The sequence below is a fragment of the Podarcis pityusensis genome (assembly GCF_964106645.2).
Source record: "Podarcis pityusensis genome assembly, chromosome: 7".
In the NCBI taxonomy this organism is placed as follows: Eukaryota; Metazoa; Chordata; class Lepidosauria; order Squamata; family Lacertidae; genus Podarcis; species Podarcis pityusensis.
Window position 1 is genome coordinate 35297020 of NC_138031.1, and position 23974 is coordinate 35320993.

At 40.2% G+C, this 23974-nt stretch overlaps 1 protein-coding gene across 1 annotated transcript; it reads right to left on the reverse strand.

Annotated features, from left to right (window-relative positions):
• Positions 1–3853: 3853 nt before the first annotated feature.
• MTFR1 (mitochondrial fission regulator 1) lies at positions 3854–23588 on the reverse strand. Its single transcript, XM_081013586.1, has 8 exons — positions 23388–23588; positions 17938–18081; positions 16575–16673; positions 10286–10404; positions 9140–9378; positions 7829–8081; positions 7277–7427; positions 3854–5346 (listed from the first exon to the last, which is right to left on the reverse strand). Exons 2-8 carry the CDS (start codon positions 18001–18003, stop codon positions 5287–5289), a joined length of 987 nt encoding a protein of 328 aa, XP_080869712.1. The 5' UTR covers positions 18004–18081; positions 23388–23588; the 3' UTR covers positions 3854–5286.
• Between the last annotated feature and the right edge of the window lie 386 nt (positions 23589–23974).

A 23974-nucleotide genomic window follows, 5' to 3' on the forward strand; every position in this document is an offset into this window, starting at 1 on the left:
CATAGTGAAGCTTTCTCCATGCTATTTCCATACGTTTAATTTCTGCCTGCCATGCAGATGTTAAAGGCACAAGAACCCTGGTTTTTCCCAATGCCAAGGCTGCCATCCTGTGCCAACTTACCTGAGAGTAAGCCCCATTAAACGCAGAGATTATCAGAATAGACCTTATATGGGTTAACTATGTGATAAATTCTTAATAACGGCCTGATCTTTAGCTCCTGCACAGCAGAAGATAAGCCTAAGCCCCTTTGCAAAGTTTTTATATTTGCCTTTTGAGGGGATGGGGATTACGTAGCACCCACCCACCCACATCTATTGCATAGAACATAACTTATAGACAGTAACAGATGTCAGACAAATCTAGCTGTAACTTCACTCATTGGCCAGAAACACTGACGGGGGACGGGAGCCACTGGTGCATTTCCCCAAAATCCCTTTAAAAGGTACTTGCAAATTTTGCTCCATAGCTTTCTAAGAGGACTAGGTACTTTTTTAAAATTAAAAGCGGTCTTCAGCTTCTGCCATTCTTTGTGGCATTGGGCCAGTGACTCCTGAGAGAAACTGCATTTCAATGGAGATACTGTCTTGGGATTAGGAGGTAGAACTTCAAAAAATGCCCTTGTTCTGTGTTTTGAACCTGACTATATTACATATCCCTGCAGAAGAACTGACCCAAATCCTTATGGTCTGAACTGCAGTAAATGAAAAGCAGCATTTGGCTGAATCTTCCAGTTGCTGAACTGTTGCATATCATCTCTGAATGAGCCACAATTCAAGTCCACATTTATTTTGAATTAACCATTGAGAAGTAATTTCTGCCTCTCTAAATGTTCTCAATATCCATCTGTATAATCATTTTAATGTTTCAGGCAATTCTGGAGAAATCTTCAACAGTAGGGAAAGCTTATTGCAATTTGCAATAATGCAAGAGTAGTGTTTTGAGACAAAGTATCAGTAGCTTTTAAATATGGATTTCAATTTCCAGTCATTTTTTTCCTGATGTGTGTGAATTTCTGTAATTGTTATGTACTGGAAGGCAACATGCCTATGTAGCCTGCTGTCCCTTTAAATCAATGTAGGGCTACTTACCTGTGATAATGTGAGACAGACATGCAAAGCTGTCCTTGCAAGGAAACCAGCACTTTTTTTGTATGTTGTGAGAGACAGATGTATAAACTAATGCATCTCACCATAAGATATGCATATTATGTGGCACATGCAATAGCAGGTTCATGCTTGACTTATATTTTTACTATTTCTGCCACTTGTTAGTATGCTAAGACACCTCCTTAGTGACAGGTTCTAAACTCTAGGTGGCTTGATCGTTACCTGCATCATCATGTGCATAATCCAAGTTTATTCTGCTACAGGTAACATTCTCAATTTTACCCTCTCCTTATACTGTATCTTAGCATTGGGAATATGTTTGGGAAACTGAGAGGATTGCTTTAGACCAGTGATGGCCAAACTTGGCCCTCCAGCTGTTTTGGGACTACAGTTCCCATCATCTCTGACCACTAGTCCTGTTAGTTAGGGATGATGGGAGTTGTAGTCCCAAAACAGCTGGAGGACCAAGTTTGGCCATCGCTGCTTTAGACAAATCCTTAAGTGCTAAGCTAATTTAGATAGAAATCGTAACCAAACCAACATAAAAAGCAGTGGGCTATTTACCTTCAAGCTTTCCCACAAATCCCTGTTCCATTGGGCGCATATTTTAAGAGGCAGCAAAGGTTGGTATACTGAGAGGACTTTCTGCTTAGGCTCCCTGCAGTCACTTCACATGCAGTTACGACAGGTTTGGAGAACTTTTCACCTTCCAGAAGTTGCTGAACTGCAACTTCCATCATTCCTGTCCATTGGATGTGCTTACTGGGGCTGATGGGACTTGTAGCTCAGCAACATCTGGAGGGCCAAAAGTTCTCCAGATCTTAGGAGTTGCATCTAATTATTATACATCCTGCCCTATCCCTAGTGTTGCCATTCTGTTGTATCCCTTTTGATAAAAACAATTGCTAAGGTAACTGCATTAATGAAAGACTAGCCTTGTATGATACATTTGAGTAATTTGAAGAACAAATTCAGTACACCTTAGAGCACTCATCAATGCTTAAAAAACGTTTATATCTACGCTTTGTTTTCTTAGCTGGTGCGCTAAATTTTGGAGCGCATTTAACTCGGTTGTACTGTCTACTTTGAAAAAATACTGGAATACATTGTTTATCTGAAAATAAAGTGAGGGAGAAATAAGAACGGAAACAAAGAGAATAAAGTCCAGTATGGATACTTTTTTAAATAAATTTATATGCAGTCTGTAGGCACCACTAGAAGGAATATTTCAAGTTGTCAAATATATGAAAGAGTACCCAACATGAACACAAATTGCTGCTACTTGGCAGTCTTGGATATAGGTGTGTATATTTTATGTATTTATTAATTGATAAAAAACTTTGAGAATACAAATAAGTCAATAGCTTATAACTAAAATATAGCAACTGAAAATGTTCAACCAATTGTAAGCTATGCTTTACATTGTTTTAAGCAAATATCGTTTGTCAACATGAAGTCACTTATAGAAACAGATGATCAGGGACTAGGTTTGGTCCAAGCGCCATAGAGAAACATGGTGGTGTGACTTCAAACTTCTATAACTAATAACCAATTAGCACAATGCATGCTATTTTGAGGAATTCAAAGCTGTACATTCTGGTTCTGCACCCATTTTTTAAGGCATTTAAATATTTTTAGGATACATTTTCTTATATACAAGATTGCAGCCTATGTCTGATTTTATTCCTAAATACATAGGTACAGGATTACAGCCTTCCTTGACTGATGTAAGAAAATGTATCCTAAAAATATGTATACAATAAAAATCTGGATTTAACAGTTTTAAAAAATGTTTAAAACTTACTGAACAGCCACCTATCACCAAATGTCACAGTTACATGTACTCTTATTACCTCTACAAACACGATGTGGAACCTGTGACCCTCCTGAAGATGATAGACTCCCACTAGCCTGTGCCACAAGGGATGATGGGATTGTCTCCTAGCAACACTCCTGAGTTGAATCTCACTCTTCCTGGGCTTAAGCAAGTCCTTCTGTCTCGACATTCCCATATGGGGAATAATACTTGCCTTACAGGTTTGTTGTAAGGATTATACACTGGTACCTCGGGTTACATACGCTTCAGCATACGCTTCAGGTTACAGACTCTGTTAACCCAGAAACAGTGCTTCAGGATAAGAACAGAAATTGTGCTCCGGTGGGGGGGCGGGGGCGGCAGCAGAAGGCCCCATTAGCTAAAGTGGTGCTTCAGGTTAAGAACAGTTTCAGGTTAAGAACAGACCTCCGGAATGAATTAAGTACTTAACCCGAGGTACCACTGTAATTCGATAATGCACGTGAAGTTGTTTGAAAACTCAGTAGCAGCACTATATAAATGTTGCTGGGCAATTCAGGTCTAGGGATTTTTCCAGAACTACCTGAAAAGAGCTTTATAGTACTTGTTATCTAATTCTATTATGAATTTGTGCCTCAATAGAGTTTTCCTCCCAGGCCAGTGGGATTTTTTCTGCTATGTACGCCCTTAATGGATCAGATCTTTCCAGATCCTATTCCCAGTGTACTTGTAGCAGCTGCCTCAACACTGAACTAATGCCTGCATACATTAGTCATAGGGTCATAGAATTGTAGTGGGAAGGGACCACAATGGTCATGTAATTCAACCCTTTGCAATGGAGGAATCTTTTGCCTAACGTGGAACCTGAACGCACAAACTTGAGAATAAGAGTCTCATGCTTTACCGACTGAGCTATGTGATGTACAAAAAATGAAATAAAGAGCCAGTAAGTATCTTTCTGATTTTAACTTTTTACATTGGTGGTACAGGGCTAAATGCACACGAGCGTGGAAAAACAACAGTTGGCGTTAAGGCATCTTGCAGCATTCTACAGATCAGATAAAAAATAATCCGTAAAACAAAGTTCTAAATTTAAAAACTTAAAAATGAAAGTTTTCAAACATTTCAGGGACACTATGCCACCTAGATTAAATTAGCTCTTCATAGAAAAACAGTGATAATTGTTTGACCACATGGGGTGTCAGTGGACTTGCACATGAAAACAGTTCTGCCATTTCACTCCCCTCAAACATGCTGTTGAGGGTTGGAGCACATTGATGGGCTACAGGGGGAGGAGGTGAAGTCTCACTGTATCTGCTGTTGCAATGCTGGATCTTGCTATTGTAATCTAAGTAACAAGCATTCACAAAATAATTGCCTTCTATTTCTAGAAATGAAATTTTATGCAGCACAAAAACAGAGCTACACCGTACCCTTTTCCAAATACAACTTTTCAGTTTGTTGGTTCCCCCACCCAAAAAACCTAGCCAGGATGGGTCATGCTCTACATCTTCAGTTGCTTGTTCCCTGTAAAAGTGCAAACTCCTACTGAACTGACTGGACTTGGTACCAGTCAAGTTGCTGGGACAAATACTGCAGCTGTCGACAAGAATGATCATAAGAGAACAACTAAGAAAAATATAACCCAGGCTCTGTAACCTGACAGTTTAAGGTCTGAGGTGAAGAAGCCCTGCTTATCCTTCCATTGGTATATTATATATTCTGCTCTGGTTTCCTAATACAGAATATGCAGCATTACTTCTATTGCAGTTGTAATGTTTAGTCCTGTACAAAAATATAGTCCAAACTTTGGCTAATTTATTGCCTATAAATATGCTGCAATGTAACGTGTTTTGAAGCAAAAATGAGTTGCTTTATTGAAAGATAATTACTAAATTTTGACGTTTGTATTGCTGGAGAATAAATAAGGTTTTTAAAGCCGTGCCTCCTTCAAGGTTAGTGTTTGAGAGGTAGAGTAGCTTTAGTAAAGTCTGAGTGCTTCATTTAAAGAAGCTGAAAACACAGCATGAGATTTCTAAATGCAGAACATAGTTCAAAATTAATGTGTAACAAACTAAAAATAAGTCATTAAAAATTACCCTTACATTATACCAGTTATTGCACTGGAACTATAATAACTTAAAGTTAATTATTGTACACATGGTGTTTAAGAGTGTCAGTCATTCTTATATTGTCTATTAATACTCTAATACCACATTGACATTTCTGTACTAAAAAGCTGTGTTACCACAATACAATATTTATATTCTTAAACCTATTACTCAGCCCCCTGATTTTTTAAAACAAAACAAAACACTTGTTTCTCAAAAAGGCAGAAGTAGTTGTAAAAAGTCCTTTTGTAGTGAGGTAATTTTTTCCCCTGCTTAAGAGTTTTCAATTAGATTCTTCATTTTTCCTGTAGGCTTCAGCATGTGTGGCCCAAACTATAAAAAGAGAATGAGAGTAAGCACAAGGATTTGCATATACTGGGAGTAAGTTCATACACCAAGGCTACAGGCTACTGCTAGCATGTACTCAGAAGTCATTCTTACACATTTCTTCTACTTGTGGTTTTTCCTGATCAATTTTAAAACTGAGAAATTTAAGAAGCAAACCCAGAAGTGAAATAATGGAGCTTAAAAACCAAATAGGGTTTATAAATATTTACATTTGTTTTAAAACTGCTGATTTTATTTATATGAATGTTTAACATTTGATTTTTAGTTCATGCTTTACATAAACTGTTTAGAGGTTTTTGTTGATTCAGTGGTATATAAATCTCGTCAAATAAATAAAAGAGTGGAATTCAGTTAGTGGTCTTGCACTTGTATAAGGGCATTTGATGCAGCAGACGCATTTGCTGACAGAAGAGCTTGATGTGGGTAAGTTTTTGACAAATCCTCCTTCTTCCTACACCTTCCCTGCTACTCCACAAGGCCCCTCTACTCTCTGGGGCCAATCTCATGCAGGTGCTAGGGGAAAAGCGATTTGGCAAAAAGGGCCTCATCTTCTGTTAGAGGCACCTGCAGCATCAAAAACACTTCTGCTAGGACCAGGGCACTAAATGGAGTCAACCCTGTGTTCAACATTCTTGAAGTACAAGTAAACCTTTGTTTGGCAAGAAGCTCTCTAGTTTGAATTAGGCTTCACCATCATGTCCGCCTTGTCTTCCAAACCCCCTTAAATTCTATGTACCTCTAGTACAGTGACCAGTTATTTCATTACATACTTGTTCTTGACCACCAACTGAAATAATGAACAATAGTTGCAACATACCCTCTGATGCCATTCTGTCTAAAGACCAACTAGCAATGGGACAAACTGTGTAAGTTAGCCCAGTTATTGGTGATAGCTGACTGTTACAATAGAACATATAGGGGGCCTTTGTAGCTGGGAAATCCCCTCTCCCCAGTGTAAGTGTTGTTCTGAGACTAGAAAAGAAGCTTCCTGCTCACCTTGCCCTCAGTAATCTAGCACTATATTGCAGCTGCTCTATAGAAGGCTTGTATTTAACTATTTTTCTGGTTGCCATTGGGGATCAAGAGTCTGCACATGGGTATGTGAATTTTGCTAAGGATGGGCAGGTTTTAAGACACAGTGAGACCCCTTCTCTGCAGCTACTGTGGTAGCAAGGCAGACTGGCAAAGGAGGAGAGTGCTTTGTTTCCCCTTTGCCAGCCTTCTGCACTGCTAGCCTGATCCTGTGAACTACCCTGAGACCTATGGGTATAGGGCAATATACAAATTTAATAAATAGTAAAAATTATAGAAATTTGTAGCAAAGTGGTAAAAGAGGGGCTCCTTTTAGGAGGAAAAAAAAAGGCAGGATTAGGCTTTTTGGGCAGGCTAGTAACTTTTATGGGCTTAACAATAAGGTTGCCCTATAGTATTTAACAACTTTCCTAGTTCATATGCAGCAAGGAATTACATGCAAGTGAACAAGTAGGCTAATGGAGGGACAGACAAATGACATCATGCTAACTTCACCAGTCTGTTCAGTAAAAAATAAGACAGACTAGCAGCCTGCATCTTCATGCTCCCCATTGCATTTTCTGTAGACAGACCCATTTTATAATCCTACACTCCACATGTGAGAAGGGTTTCACAGCTACACAGGCCAGCTCCTCCAGCAGCTGGCTGGAGCATGTCAGAAAGAGTCCAAGTCAGAAAAGCTCTCCTCAGAAATTGTGTGCATGGGGGCAGAGAGACTTCTACACATTCCAGTGGCAAGCCAGGTCAACTTCCAGTGCATGATCCTTAAGATATATGCAGTTGGCTACAACTACAGTTTTAAAGGTCAAGGGAGAACTGGGAGGGAGGATTAAAATCCTAGTCACTAGAGTCCAGTGAATCATAAATTGGATGCAGTGCTTACCAGCCTTGTGTCAGATTCAGGAGCCTGTTTCTCAGTTTCACTTGGGCTGTCACTTCGATATCGATAAGCAAATTTCTTTTTAAGAGCTTCAGCTATTAGTGCGGCAGGATCTGTTGGGTCGGCTGCTTTTCGTTTGGTGCTCTCCTCTGGTCTTCAAAAGAATAGAGCAAAACCGTTGAGTTGTAGACACTTCAAATGCCTCCAAAAAGACTGGCTTCCTTTCTCTCTCTCTCTCCACCCCCCAACCCGGAAGGGTTGGTACTACCAGCTACAAGTACAACAACACATCTTCCAGCCTCTTATCTGATACAGCACATCTCCTGGCCCTGAGCTGCTAACTTTACCTAAAGAGGGATGTGATGTTCCTCCTAATCCGAAAGCGTGCATGATGGTGCAAGAGGGGGCTGCAGTGGGGTATGTGTTACCTTGATTAAGCAAATGAATGGCTACTTACTTCTGTATGTAACCTAAGGAACCATTCATTGTTAGGTTTCCTCACTGAAAGTCCCATCCCCCCCAACCTTCCTGAACAGAGAGCTGTAGTAGATTCACCTTTTCACAGATCGCAGCTTTACATTGTTCATATCTTTGAGAATATCTAGCATGTTTGGTATTTCAGGCTTCTTCGAATCATCATCTATAAAAGTCCGTCCAGAGTTTACTCTTTTTCCTTTGCGCTCCTTAATAAGATCAATGGCAGAAGTGCTCTGCTGGAGCAGTGGTGGAGGTGGAAGGGGTGGGGGCGGCGGGGGCGGTGCTGGCACTCCTGCTAGGACAGGAACTGATGCTGCAGAACTTACTCCAGCTGTAACAAAATAGTCCATTTAATTATGCAACAATATTCTTCAGTAAATAATGATTATCATTTCAAAAACAAAGCCCATCAAAGCAATGTAGTATTTTTCAGTTAGGGACAGACATCTATCTAGGAAGGAAATGCAAGAAGAGTAGAGGGTGCCAAAAAGGCTTGGAACCCCATTCTCTGGCTAGGCTTACTAGTGTTGAACAAGTTTTAAAATTTCTACCCAGTGGGTGTGGATTCTGTTTAAGCCACTAGAGAATGCTAGAAGTCTTTAAGTATGACAAATGTATAAATAATAAGCCATCACCAGCCATCTTATAAAATGATGACCAAATCAAACATATTTGAACAGTGCAGCAGTGCTTTAGAGCTTACAACTGCAGATACTGGGTTGATTTTGGCAGCAGTCTCAGAAAATTTAACGTGCAATACTAAAGACCTTGCCAGCTAGGAAACAAGGTTGTTCTTCTCGTCCTTCCAATACCCTCCGCTGTCATGTTCAGACTGCTATGAAAAAGTAGATTATTAAGAGGGGATAAATGAGACAAAGGAAAGGGAATGCAAGGCAATCAAGTAGTTAATGTCTTTATACTTCTTCCAAGAAGTACTGGCAGTCTTCCAATTCATGTTTAGCAGTCACTAATCAGAGATGAATAAGTTGGAAATATGGTTTAAAGAATAATTCAACACCCAAAATGTGTTAACTGAAGCTTTCATAAAGTTGTTTTTAGACATCAGAATAGTAATCAGACAAGCTTTTTCAACTACTGCCATTCAGCACCTTTAAAATCAACAATGTCAGATAACACAGCAATGACTCAATATCACCTTGAGCCTATGTTTCTGCAATTGTTTACGAAGGCATGAATAGTCCAGTGGATGGAACAGCAAAGTATGACCCACTTCTAGTTCTCTCCTGTCAAGGTGAGTTAAGAAGTGAGATACCACAACTATGGAAGTCACCACTTCTAATGCAAAGAATAATCAGACCCATTGGAAAGAAAGTCAATTTGAAAGAAAAATTATAAAATTAGCTTTGTTATAATTTTTTTAAAAAATACCTGCTGTCATATTCTGCTGTTCTTGTAAGCTTACGATTTTGGCTATTTGCGCTCTTAAACTGGCAAGTTCATTTTCTAGCACACTGATTTTCTGCAGAGCTTCATCATTTGTGGCCACAGCAATCTTGGAGTCTTCTTTTTCTTGCAATGGCTTTGGCAAAGGTACTTGAATATTTGGATCTCTTCCTGAGCAGCCTTCACCTCTAGGATATGTTTGGGATTTTGACCAAACGTCTGATCTGTAATCAACAAAACAATATACAGTAGTACTTTTTTAAAAAACCCATTATCAAGCAAGCTAAAGGGAGCAGTGGTGAGGAGAAGAGGGGGAGAGGAAGGGGAAGTCCTGTTGTGTGATTGGAACTCCATGTGCACAGCATCTTATGCAGCCTAAACCTTCTAAAGGCATGAGGTGTCGTTCCCCCCCCCCCACTTCTTTGAACAGGGAATGGCTGCATAGGCTATTAAGACTGCCACAACTAGCTAGTTCTCACTTCAAATTGAATTCCCCAAATCTGATTTTTTTCATTAAGACACAGTCACCCCTTTCTCATCTTTCTGTAAATTTAATGTATAATGGCAGCCAAAATATTTTCATGTGCCACTATCAACACAGCAATACACATCAACCTATAGTCACACTTAATGTGAAACACTTCATAACAGCATATCACTTTCTGCAGGAATGGAAGAGAGCACTGGCAATACTGTGGCTTTCTCTGCAGTCATCTCTTGCTTTATGGACTGTAGGATCGTTATTCAGTAATGCAAAATGGAACCAATGCCCTCCCAACCCCACTTCACCAATATGTCAACTCTCTGCTTCTCATATTGTCAAAATGAAACTGGTGCATCCCAGAGGCAGTTCTTTGGGTTTACATCACATTACAGAGTCCTAGCCTACACCCAATAATCTAAACATTGGAAGCACCTGCCTTTACATTGTTCATTCCCTATCTTCCAAGTGCCATGGGTGCTGAAACTTGTGACTGTCTAGGTGACTCTGCTGTTTCTCTACGCGTGAAAACAACACTTGACAGCATTCAAATGAACAGGATACCTAGTTCAGTTCAACACACTGCTGCTTCCCTTGACACAGGTTGACTTAAAGAATCAACCACAGAGGGGCAGCTTCAAAAAACATACCTGAGCCGTGTAAAGACTTCACTTTCTTCTTCAGCAACCCACCCCACATCTGCAAGGGAGACCACTCCATCATCTCTCAGTGGGTTAGAATGACTGCCTTCTGCAGACTGAGATGGAAGCTAGATTTGAGTGGACAAGATTACATATTAGAATTCAAATAGCACTAAGTCGACAATGATTTCACACATAGTCTTACTTCCTTGAGGGTAGTGGAAGGATGAAACATCCTCCTATTATGTCACAGAGAAATAGATGGAAAAGGAGAAAGATTTTACACCAGGGTTAAATCCCACAAAGAATACTGCATGTGAACTAAACTCAGAAATTTTAGTATTAGCACAATTAATCTATGAAATACAAAACATGAATTAATACAGTACAACAAATTGCAAATAAACCTATGTTTTCCAATGTGTACAACGCCAGGCAATTTGGAAAGTTACCTAAGCTAATAGTTACTGACTACAGTCCATGGACAATTCTCTAATCTCACCAAGCATCTAGCAGTGCCATTCTTTCAAAGTGCCAAAAAGGAATGTTTTCATGCAAAAGAAGGTTCAGATTAAAGATTAAAGTAAACAGGGGAATAATCTTTTACATGGCAGAGCTAGTAAGAAACCTGGTCTGCATTCAATGTGCTCTTCCAGTTAGTAATACTTTGGTGAGAAATAGGAGTAAAGATAGAAAGTGCAAGATGTACACTGATAATATGCACTATGTGGCCAGAGGATGTGGGTGCAGTTCTAATGTCAAATAGTATCTGTTTCCAGATTTGCCAACAAAGCTAAGAAAGCACCATGATCAATACATAAAGGGTTGATACTGCTGTCTAGCAACTGTGGATTTTTTTCCCTAGGCCAACTCCAAATATATGAAATATTTTTCTAGCCTTAAAGACTTGGAGCCAAATTTACAGGCCTAAGCAGAGGTTTGCTATTACATATTCTGTGTGGATCTAGTTGTTGAGACAGGCAGACAGAAAGAAAGACAGAGATTGTCAAGTGCACCTATCCCTTGGCTATCACTGGGTTATTCTGACATGACTTCCAAGGTGACTAAAATAGCAAGTTGCAGTATAGCTTTAAACTCTACATTTGAAGCTCAATTAAGACATGACACTCAACTGTGACTCACACTAACAATAGTTTAATGTAAACCACGTTTGAGCTCCCATATGTACAGGCACATAGTGGTTTAGAGCAATGCTACTCAAAGTGGCTGAGGCAACCCAGCCAGATGGATGGGGTATAAATAATAAATTTATTACTGTATTATTATTAATATTATTGTAAAGTGGTGGTCCATGGACCAGTGCTGTTCTGTGAGTCATCAGTTGCTGGCCCCTGGCAACTCCACACAGCCCAGGTTGGGTGGGGCATTTCAGGGACCAAATATGTTACTAGTTCTTAGCACATTAGGGGAGGGAATAGCTGATCCATCACATCAGATAACTTGAGAAGTGCTGGTTTAGAGCTTTTTATCTTCTTGGTGCTTCACAGTCTCTAGGTTATGGGCAGCCGACATGGAAACCTCTAGATGTTAGATTACAACTCCAATTATCTCTTTCCACTGGCCATGTTGGCTAGGGCTGATGGGAGTACAAGAGTCCCATATCCCCGTCTGTGGCAAGCATCCAAATCACCCACCACACATTTCTTTGTCCAACTATACTACAACTTTAAAGTCACAACGTCTTATTAAAGCCGCAATCATATGCCCACTTGAGCAGAATAAGTCCCATTGAATATAGTGGGTCTTGCTTCTGAGTAAGTGTGCACAGGATTGCCTCAACAGTTTCTCTCCCACAGTTGCAGAACAAAAACTTGCAGCAGTTAAAGCCCCCTATGTAAGATCAAGCAGAAAATTAAGGCTCTAAAAGTTAATTTGATTTATGGTTCTTAATAGCAGTTCATTATGATTACAAGCATGCACTAATAGCTTAATCAAGTTTAATGAGAAAGGACAAAACTGACTTACTGCAGGTTCAGTGCACGATCCTGTGATATAATAGCTAAAGCAAGAAAGAAAGAAAAAAGAGGGAAAGAGAGAACACTATAGAAAAGTTTCAGTGTAGCAACAATCTAGAAAAAAGCAAGAGTTCAACCTTGGCACTGATTCTGCTGCTGTGACACATATCAAATCCTCACAACTGAGTAATATAAGGCTGTTCAATTTAGGGAATGGATATAATAACCTTTTCAGCTTGGAAACCACATTAACTGTACCCAAAGAATATGTTTGCATACTATCTCCTCTAGCTGCTTCCCACTTTTGTTGGAAATATCTGTAGGGTTCACACATTCTTGGCTCAGTTCCAGAGAAAGCCATCATTTGTGCTCACCATCGATCCTCCCTGGCACACATGCCAAAGGATTTACAGAGGGGTGTTTGTCTCTGTGGTGCTGGGCTTCTGGAGCAGGCTGAAGCCAATCCCTTGTGCTGCTTTTGCATGGTCAGCAGCACAGAAAGAACCAACCTCTCCCCACTGCTGCAAGTGAGAGGAAAGGTCTCATGTCCTACCGAGCTTTCAAGCAGTAGAACAGGCTCAAAAGCTCAGTGTCAAATAACAGACTTCAGTGAGTGAGGATCCTCTTCATTATCAGGAATCCTGGCTTACCAGAGGGCCAAAGCTCTTATTCCTGGTGAATAATTTTATGGATGCAGGCCAGTGAGAAAATTTTGCAGATAGAGATGAAATATTATTCCTTGCTTCCTATTCCTTTCTTTCCCAAATAAACCTTGTTGACGCTGTCCATTTTCATGTTAAGAGGTAACAGCTAAACCTCAAAGCCCATTTTAACTGGAAACAGGTAAGTGTGTAACAAAGAAGTTTGAATGCAGGTGGACCAACAAAGGAAGGAAACATCTGTTCTTTTTACCTTTTATAAAAAGGCTAGAAACTATGCTCATTTTAATGTATCACACAAGTGTATTTTGAAACAGCTAACTTCAATGTAGTCATAAATTTAAAATCATTACTATACTTGAATATATTTTCTCTTCAAGAACAATTTAGAACCCACAAGATTTCAGTAAAATTAAATGCTACTGTCATACGACTACAATAAAAACACAGAATTCACAACTAATGTAAAATTCCCTGAAAGATTTCCTCCCACTTTCAAATTTGAAGAATGAATGCTATTGTAAATCACGTTTAATTAAAACAGTAACTTCAGAACTGCATGCTTCACAAGGACACAGTTTTATTTAAAATCTGTGGAACTATTGTCAGAAACGTCACAGAAGAACAAGCATATGCAAAACCAGAATCCTGGGTGGCAGTGGCACCCTCAGCCTACAAACACTTATCTGGCATTTGGCATATAATCACAATATGACTTGTATTATTACAGAACTAAGATTCCAAAAAGGTTACACTTGTTTATATTGAAGGAACACATATTATTCTAAAAGTCAAAATAATGCTCTTTATATATTTGAAACATGTATTTCTATTACATTTGTTTGCCCTTCAAAGATTCTATGTATCTATTTCTCTCCACCTTTATATGAAGTGCCAACACTTCTTCCCCAGCCCTGTTTCACCATTTTGTTCCATCTGATTTTCACTTAGTTATAAATAAAAGTGTCTACTATTCTATGTATCTTTAGGACTTTTCATCCAACTCCATCCCATTTAACTGTGTTTCCACAACTCAAAAATGCACTTATACAACTCCAGGCTAACACTGAGAAGAAATAATTATGAAAGTGTATACCTGTATATATTAATCCTCCAGCTGGGAAGCAATGTTAGTACTGTATCTTACAGCAAAAATGAAGAATTTTGTGGCATCCTAAAAAGTCACACATTATAATATATACTTTTGTAAGCTAATCTGATTTAGTGGACTGTAGTCCATGAAAGCTTATGCCATAAGAAATTTGTTAGTCTTTTAGGTGCCACAAAACTGTTATTTATTTATTTATTCTGTTTAATTGTAATTATGCTGTGCCTCACAAAAATTAAAACAAATACCAATAAAACACAATTGGTATAAATGGTTATTGTTAAAAAGTAATTAAATTGTATTCTGAATTAAAACAATGTAAAAAACTACTAAAATGCAGATAGTAAAAAACAACTGTACAGCACACTATTAAGAGGCCTTTCCTTAAGAACAGCCAGTTTCCAGAAGCCTGGGGGGAAAAGACTTCACTTGTTGGCAAAAGGACAAGGAGGAAGCTAGTCCAGCTTCTTTAGGGAGTTCCGAAGTCTCAGAGCAGCCACCAAGAAGGCCCTCTACTGCATCCCCATGAGGCATGCCTGTGAAGGTGGCAAGACTAAAAGTAAAACCTCCCCCAAAGACCTGAGCTTGGACACGTTTGAATAGAAGAATATGGTCCTTCAGATAGCCTGGACCAAAGCTGTATAGGGCTTTAGATAACATAACCAGCACTTTGAACTGTGTCTGAAAACAGACTGGTAGCCAGTGAAGCTCTTGTAACAAGGGAGTTGTGTCCCTATCAACTCTCTAGTAGTTATAATAATATAATTATTTATTTTTTGTACCCCACTCATCTGACTGGGTTGCCCCAGCTACTTTGAGTGGCTTCCAACAGAATATATGAAAACACAACAAAACACAACATGTTAAAAGCTTCTTGATACTTTTTATCCTTTGTCTGACCTTTCTTAACACAGCTGAATCACAAGCAGCTTTTACATGGCAAAGTGTGGGTTGAGTAAATGCAATTGGAGCTCTCCCTTCTAAGCATATAGAAAGTCTTTGTGTAAGAGCTGGCCATATACAGATTTTTTTCACCTTAACAAGCCATTGCTGAACCCCATTTCCAAAGCTTGATAACAATAACACAGAATGGGAATACGGGTATGCAGTGAAGGAAACATCCGAGAAGATAATTACCATTTACTCTGTCAACATGCCAGGATTTAAAAAGAGTCATAGATGTGACTCCTGGGGCTGTAGACAAAAGGAGCTCTGTTTCCATAAAAAAATTCCCAAGTTCAGAGCCAATTTCTAGCTGCATTAGAGACAATCACTCACTCAACATTTGCAGTAATAGGCTCTGCTGCTCCACAAAGTTACTCTATAGCAAGTTAATACAACATGCATAACCTCTTTACAATAGGAAGAAGACTGGGACAAATCCCTCTTCTAAGATGACAGAGACACAGAAAAGATTTAAAACTGCTTAACTTTATTTTCATGAAAGCAAACTTTTCAAAGCATAGATCTACACTAGGAAGGGCACCAGAATATTCACTGGAAGAGTTCCCTGGACTTGTAGGCAGATGTTTAATGACAGCTATCGCTACTATTCCCCAGAGTCAATATTATTAAGCTTCCAACTCACAATATCTTGCTGAATAAATGTTCCCATAAGATGTATTTTAAGACGTTTCCCCATGACATTCAACAATTTTAAAAACAACTAACAGAGGTACAGTTTTAAAGGAAGTTATACAATGTGCAAAACCTGTCTGTTGGGTTAGCAGGCTGTTCAGAAGATAGAGAATGTAAACTATTAAAACATAATGACAAAGGTAAATTTTAATAATTATACAGAACCTTCAACAAAATGCTGCAGTGTGTCTCCAGCTCCTAAGAGGAGGATACTTGGCGGTCTCTTCAGACCTTCTAAGTGGCGTATAGCACAAAGAGGTGAGTATTGTAAGCTCACAAACACATTTGCTATAAGTTTTAGGCGCTTCAAACAGGTCCATTCTCTCTCTCTGACTCCCAATACCTCACCTGACACATTAGTACATCCTGAAAGCTGGTCCTTTGAAGCTTTTTTCAAGAAAATTTTTTCTCTTTATTTGACAATATTTATATTGTCTCCCTCCCTGGAGAAGCCTCCCCCCTATGTAAAACATCAAGGCCTGCTTCAGATACACTGTCCCCTCTCCCTGGCCACCCCTGAGCTGATGGACACCATCTGTCCTGTGAGGAAGAGATCAAGGGAGGCATGTATAGACAAACTACATGGCCTGCTTTACTCGCCATGTTATATTGTTTCTTTTCATACTTACAAATTGTAAACTGCCTTGGCAGAAAGGCAGTATATATGAATGCAATGAATGAATGAATGATCTCTGCTTAATTTTTGATGGTTACTGTTTTGTTTAAAACTGTTAGACAGTTGTAGTAGTTTCCTATTAGAGAAAAGTATGCTGGTTATGAGATATTTGACACAGCTTTCAAATTCACAGATGAAAAAACCTACCAACAGCCTAGACCCAGATCCTATTAGTTTGCTCTGACCACTAAGATTAATTTAATTTCCCTCTGGAAAGTGAAACAAATATTTAAAATCTTACCTGAAACTGAACTCTTGGACATTGTATCAGTGAGAGGTTGGTGCCAATTTTCCTTACAATACTTCTATCGCGACCATAAGGCTTACTAGACCAAAGCAACTGGAAGGATAAAAGAAAAACAATTTTATTACTGCCTAACATGATCTGCCTATCATGGAAATAATTTGTTTCTTTAAGTTTCACTGCAAATCCAGATCACCTGGGAGTAAGCCCGTTAATGCACTTTTGAATAAATATGCAGATGTGCATTGCAATGCCTCTGTATAAAGAAAAGTACATTGTGCAGCATCATCCATCAAGACACAAATACTTGTGCAATGGAACTTTTTCATTCCCCCCCCCCCAAAAAAAAGGAACAGGGCAGGTTTGGGGATGTGCAGGGGGGGAAGGAAATCTGTTCGGCTGTCAGAACAGCTACCATGAGATTTCATGCATTATGTTTTAACAAGGATGATCTACACTGGAATTCTCATGTGGACAGAAGACCAGAGCAAGGATAAGGAAATGAATCTGGCCAGTGGGCCAGACCTTGAGTTCCTCCACCACCATTTTGACAGTTTTGAAATGGATGCAGACAAACAAGCCCACTCACTTGTCAATTCCTTGACTTAAGGTGAGTCATTTCTCTTTCGTAGCATGACAAGCCATGCTAAAAATAGAAATACAAGACCAATTAAGCAGGGCTTGAAATTACTGAGGATCAGTAGTGACTTCAAGCTCCACTTTCTTTTAAATTATATTTTAATTGATGTTTTATTGTTTTAATCTATTCTCCCAATTTTAAGTAATCCTCCTTGGAACCTTAGGGTGAAGGATGGGATCAAAGCCTGAATAAATAAAAAAATTTAAGTGTTTATACGGTGGTACCTCGAGTTACAAACACCTCAGGTTACAAATGCTTCAGGTTACAAACTCCGCTAACCTGGAAGAGTTACCTCGAGTTGAGAACTCTGCCCCAGGATGAGAATGGAAATTGTGTGCTGGCGGTGCAGCGGCAGCAAGAGGCCCCATTAGCAAAAGCACACCTCTAGTTAAGAACAGTTTCAGGTTAATAACGGACCTCCGGAATGAATTAAGTTTGTAACTAGAGGTACCACTGTACAGAGATTTGACTACCCCTTCCAATGTAACATTCACCTAACTCCTGGGCAAAAAAGCATACTGTGATGTGTTGACAAAACGTGTATGATGGCAAGGCCAAATGCACTTTGGAGGAGGAGTTCTATAACCTGGGGGCCACAGGCACAAAAAGATACTCTCAAACACTACTGCCCCATGACCCTCAAAAGGGTGGCACTGTCAATAGGTTATTTCACACTGATCCTAACAGCCAGGCAGGTCTGTACTTCACTATAACACTTACTGATTCCATAGTTAATGCTGCTTTCTCAAAGATCACTCTAAGTAGGTGCTTAATCCAGTAAATCATCTGGAACAATGCAGGGTTTCCACAATCTTGTAAGCTAACCACCTCAGTTTGCTGGAATGCAAATGTTCCATAGTCACTCTGGGGAGGGGAAAAAAAAGTGTGAAACCATGAGTATCTGTGTGCAACTCTTTCAAACTATGAGAAATGATCTAGAAGAAAACATATCAAAAAAAGCTAAGTCCACAATTTTCACCGCAAGTAAGCAATCAGTATTTATTGATTGTAATTTGTAAACTCACTTTCAGGCGCTGTCAAAGCTGTCAAGTAGGATTTCCATAAATTGAAAATAAAGTTCTAGGGTGCAAGCAGGTTTGGTCATCTGTATATTGATGTCACTTGGCTCTACCTTTCCTTTCCATGTTCAGTTCCCAAGGAGGCTGTTGAAATCCTAAACCAGTACAGTGGAACCTTGGGTTGTGGACATAATCCACGACGGAGGCACGTCCGCAATCTGCAGCGTACGCATCCTGAAGCGCCAGGTCTGCGCAGGCGCAATTCGGTGCTTCTGCGCATGTGCGAAGCGTGATTTAGCACTTCTGCGCATGCGCGAGTGGCGAAACCTGGAAGTAACCCATTGCAGTACTTCCGGATTTCCCGCAGTCCGCAATCCGAAAACACGTAAACTGAAGCATCCATAATATGAGGTATGACTGTATCGAGTGGCAGTTCTGGGATGGATGCAGCAAACAAGCTAAAACTGAATCAGAGCAAGATGATGCTGTGAGTGGGGAGTTCCCCAGTTCCAGAAGAAAGTTTAAAACTGGTTTTGGATGGACTGGTACTCTCCCTGATAGAAGAAGTGTGCAGTTTGGGAGGGCTCATGAATTTGGCACTGACTGGGGAAACCCAGTAAGTATCAGTGACCAGGAGTGTTTTGGGTTTTTGTTTTATCAGCACTGGCTCGTATGCCAACTGCCCCCCTAACATGAATGGGATGACTCTGCCACAGTCATCCACATTTTGGTCATATTCCAACCAGACTACTGCAATATGTTCTATGTGGGGCTGCCTTTGGAAACTTCAGGTGGTTCAGAATGTAGCTGCCAGGATTCCACTCTGAATGTGTGTATCTGTGTATCTATGGAACATAACTGACAAGAAAGTACTAGTGATAATTAAAAGACAAGATTCTTAAGAGCTTATGTTTTCAATAAGCTTATATTTCATTCAAACACCTCTCACAAGGAACGCTGGTTATATCTTGTGCACATCTAAGCCTTACCCCACAATGTTTCAATTTTTAAATCGTATACTGCTTCCAGTCCTGTGACAAATGCCCAAAATTTGTCCTTTATTTTTTTTTTATAACAGAAACAAATAATAAATGATAAAACTTGATTTAAGATAGCATGAAATAGTTGGTGAGAAAGTTGTTCAGAAAATAGCCTTGAGAGCTGCAGTTCTCACCATGTCTCCATTTACACTTTGGTCTTGCATACCCACATATACATGGCAACTTGAGGTCAATATGCCCTTGGTCTGAAAACGGTGTATTTCAGGATTTTTGAATCAAATGCATACATCATCAAAAAACCTACAAATACCTACTGCTCTCAGTTTAGTTCCTCTAAGAAAGAAGACGAATTTGATAATGTGAACATAATTATGATCATTTTGGAAACTTGTTAAACTTCTTAATCTCCTACATAATGGGAAAACTGAATGGAATTTTTAAAAAAATGACTACAAGACACTTGGGACAGTTCTAGCAAGAACTGTTGTAGTTAATTCATTGTCAGTGCTTTCATTACAAGCTTGTTTTAGTCAACAGTTTACCACTCCTAGGTAATAATATCTTCATGTGGAAACTTGGCACAGGCAACCTAAGTTGTACTGCCTTGAGGTTTACCGTTTATGGGATGTTTGAGATGCTGGTGCAGCTGTTCAGTTGACAGTTTCTCACATGCAGTACATGGTATGCAGTTCAGGGCTGCCATTTATTTTGTATCCCTTTGAACCTGGAATCATTTTCTTAGACTTAGATGGATCATTCCAGAAGACTAAAGAATACTTTCTTAAGAAAGCACAAATATCTGCTAGCAGCAAGTTCTTCTCTGACCCATCTGGGAAATAATGTATCACCCCATTCTCAAAACTATACATGACAATACGTACTGTAATTCCATGTTTCTATTCTGGAAGCCGTAGAAGGGGAAACTATTAGGAGCCCTCTTTGCAAACTTTGACTTCCCTTTGGCTTCTCAACAAAGCAATCTGAAATTATTATGGGTACCTGCATGGCTTTCTACTGCCACTTATTTGTGATTATCCCCCTACCCCTATCCCACCCCCCAAAAAACCCCCCACCAATGCCACCTACCCACATTTACATTTAAAGACTAGCAAATGTAATATGACATAAACTTTCAGGGATTAGACTCATCAGATGCAAGTGGACTTATTCATCAGATGCAAGTGGACTAATTCATCAGATGCAAGTGGACTTATATTCATGAACTCATATGCCATAATACGACATTTTCTGCTTTTGCTGCTACAGACTAACATGGCTAACTTTTTGTACCTATCTGTACAGGAAAAAGATGAAACAGTCTTCCAGGTGAGCCTTTCTGACTGGAATTGGCTCTCTAGAGTCTTAGACAGATTTTCTTCCACTACATTATTCTTCCAACTGAAGATACCAAAGATCAAAATGGGGACTTCATACATGCAAAGTTTGTGCTCTTCTACCACTGAGCAACAAATCCCCTCCTTGGCCTCTACTCATCTGCCATATCCTAACTGTGCTTCCTCAGCTAAGAAAAGCAGCTTACAGAGCCAGGCTGCATTGTCAAGAAAAGCAATATTTTAAAGTATTTTTTTTATCCTGACCTTTAAAATGTTCTGTCCAGGAGGAGGAAACATATAGGACGGTAGTCAATGACAGACCTACTTGGAGTAATTAATTTCAATTGGTCTACTCTGAGTAGAAATTCATGAAATACAACTCATAGTCACCTTGAGTTGCCACAGGAACAAATATTGGTATTAGAGTTGGAAGGGACCACAAGGATAATCTAGTCTAGTCCCCTGCAATGCAGGAATCTTTGACCAATGTGGGGCTCAAACCCATGACCCTGAGATTAAGAGTCTCATGCTCTTCCGACTGAGCTATATGCTTACTACACTTGGTTTATTTGAAACAAATAGAGCATGGCCCAAAATTAAGCTACACAGCAAGTCATGTTATTGCTTATTTGAGCTGTGTGGGTGCTGCACAGGGGGGATGCCATAGGGACCCACGTGACAGCCACATTCACAATTAAAACACTGTTTAAGATGAATTGTGACTTACTGTGACATGCAAACTAGGCCAGTGTAATGGAACTCCCAAACTAATGGAAAAATCAATTTATATACCTCAAAATGCAAATGGCTGATTTGGCAACAGGGGACACAAACAGTTAACCTTCATTGCATACAGCAGCCAGCAAGTGCCGTTTGGATTTAAATATCTACACTCCTGTCTTTCTTCATTCCTTCCCCCACTACTTCTTTTTTAAGTAGGTTGTAAGCCTGCAGCACCTAGATCCCTTATGTGCTTTAGAATATTATTTAGTGTTTTCTAAGTATACCCAGTAATACATAAGATACCAAGAACATAATATATGCATTATATCTCAGAGTACATAAGCAATCCCTATTCACATTCCATTTGACTTTGTGGTCACTAATTGAGGATGAATCAACCTAATGATCTGGCTAGAGGTGAGGGTTTGCTACTCAAAATTACCAGTTTTGCACATGTTGCTCAGTTGCAATTATTCTGTAAGCAGTTCAGAGATATGTTTTCTTGAACTGCCACTTATTTTGGCAAACCCCATTTTAAGCTAGATAGTCTGAAACAATAATGTTCATATTTTAAAGTCCTACAAATACCTATGATAATGAAACAGAAATGCAAGGCTTTTATATTCCTTTTAAAACATTTGCCTAATTTATAGGTGCAGAGAATTTTCATTTGCGGTACAAACACTGGTTGCCACAATAAGCACAGTATACTGGAAGCTGCTTTGTATCAGAGATCATAATACTTCCATCTATCCCCGTATTATCTCCCTTGACTCACAGCAGCTCTCTGGGGCCTCAGGCATTCTCATCACCTGCTACCTGATCCTTTTAACTGGAGATGCCAGTTTCTGCATGCAAAACATGTGTTCCACCATTGGTCTATGGCTCCTTTCCCAAAATGCTGCCTGAGCTTTAACAGAACACACAATCCTGAAGAACAAAGAGTCCTCGTTTTTATGTTACCTTAAAAATACTTGTCTCAATAATAATAATTTTATTATTTTATTATTTATACCCTACCCATGTGACTGGGTTTCCCTATCAGCATTAGAAGCCAGTAACTTGCAATTTCTAAATGACTTCCACCTAAATGCAGCTATGTTTTCTACACACTATTATTCTCTGCACAACTTGTTTTTATATACCTAGCAATGTAAGAAGCACCAGAATGAACTAGGTCTAGCTATGTTAGATACAAGTTTTTGATGTGTGTGTGTGTCAATGTATTCAAATATGGCAAAAACAAATCTTGATCTCAGTACCGACAAAAAAGTCAAAATGCCTTGCTTCCCCGCCTCTGCTTTTTGTTTACAGAAGTCACCACTGAGCTGGCACAGGCAGGCAAGTTTCAAAGTGCTAGCAGCGATGGCCCACAGTGTTGTTTACTAGGACGCAGTAGGAGAAAAGAACAGAGCTTCTCAAGGTTAGCCGCTGTCTAACCAGTGTCCTCACACTGGAGACAAAGAGAGAACTCAGACGGCGGAGCATTTTGACCTTTCACTTGACTTCTGAAAAAAAAGGGGGAAAAAAAGGAGTGCCTATTTTGTAACCCAAGGAGCGGCCAGATTTAGGCCTAACCCTGGAAATCAGGCTTTTCTGCCTACTCTGTGCCCTTATTCCTCGACAACGCGACGGCGGGTTGCGATTACTCAAGGGGGGGGGGAGGAGGGAGGGCACTGCACATGCTCAGAGGCACCCTCGCCCTCATTTTTTTTTTACCGCTAGCGCTACAGTGCTACATGCTCCCAGGTTGGAGTGTGCCTCGGATCAAGGCCCGCTTTTAGGAAAAGCGGAGGGAAAGCAACAGTGCTCTCAACGAAATGTTGGGACTAAGCGGCGCTCTGGGGCAGCGGCCCCCGCCAAGCCACTCGCTCCCACCCCCGGCCGCACCGGGGCGGGATTGGCCGGTCCCATCAGGCGCCTGTGTGGGCATCCTCAAGTCCGGACGGCCAACTTCTCCCTCAGCCCCCTCCGAAGCCGGTTCAAAAGCCCGTCCCGTACCAAGGGCCGCGCGAAGGGCTAAAACCGCAGCAGCGGACCCCGGGACCGCAGCACGAACGGAGAGGGCCGCCGCCCTCGCCGCTCAGACTCACCGCCTCGCCCTGCCGGTAATACTCCTTTCTCAGTCACCTCAGCAGCCGCCAAGTCCCGGCAGTTCATTCCCACACACGCTCCTCATCTCTCCCCCGCCCGTCTCCTTCAACAACCAATCCGCCAGCTGCACCGGCTACAGCTCTTGGCCAATCATCGTATGCCGTTGCAGGAGGTGAGGCTTCAGCTCCCGCCTTATCCGGGTCACAAGACGTTAGTTTACCATCGAGACGGGTGACTTGGGAAATTCTTGCTCTTCACGTGAACAGTACTGAAGGATCGCGCGAGAGCGCCATCTGCCGATGCGGAGCGCTCGGTACAACAGCCAATGATTACTTAGCAGAGCGTAGCAAAGCTGTACGACTGTTGTTTCTTTTCTCGTCCGGACTAGGTCCCAGTCCGCTACTACGGTAGCATTTCGCAACTCGCTTTTATCGGTACTGTCGTTATAAAAAGGACTGCAAAATGCAAATTAAAAATTATTTTAGGACTGCAGTAGCCCTGTGCAATAATATGGCTTGATACTCTGTCAAGCGTTTGTTTTAAATACGTAGTTGTTTAGATTATATAATATTATATATTTGTATTG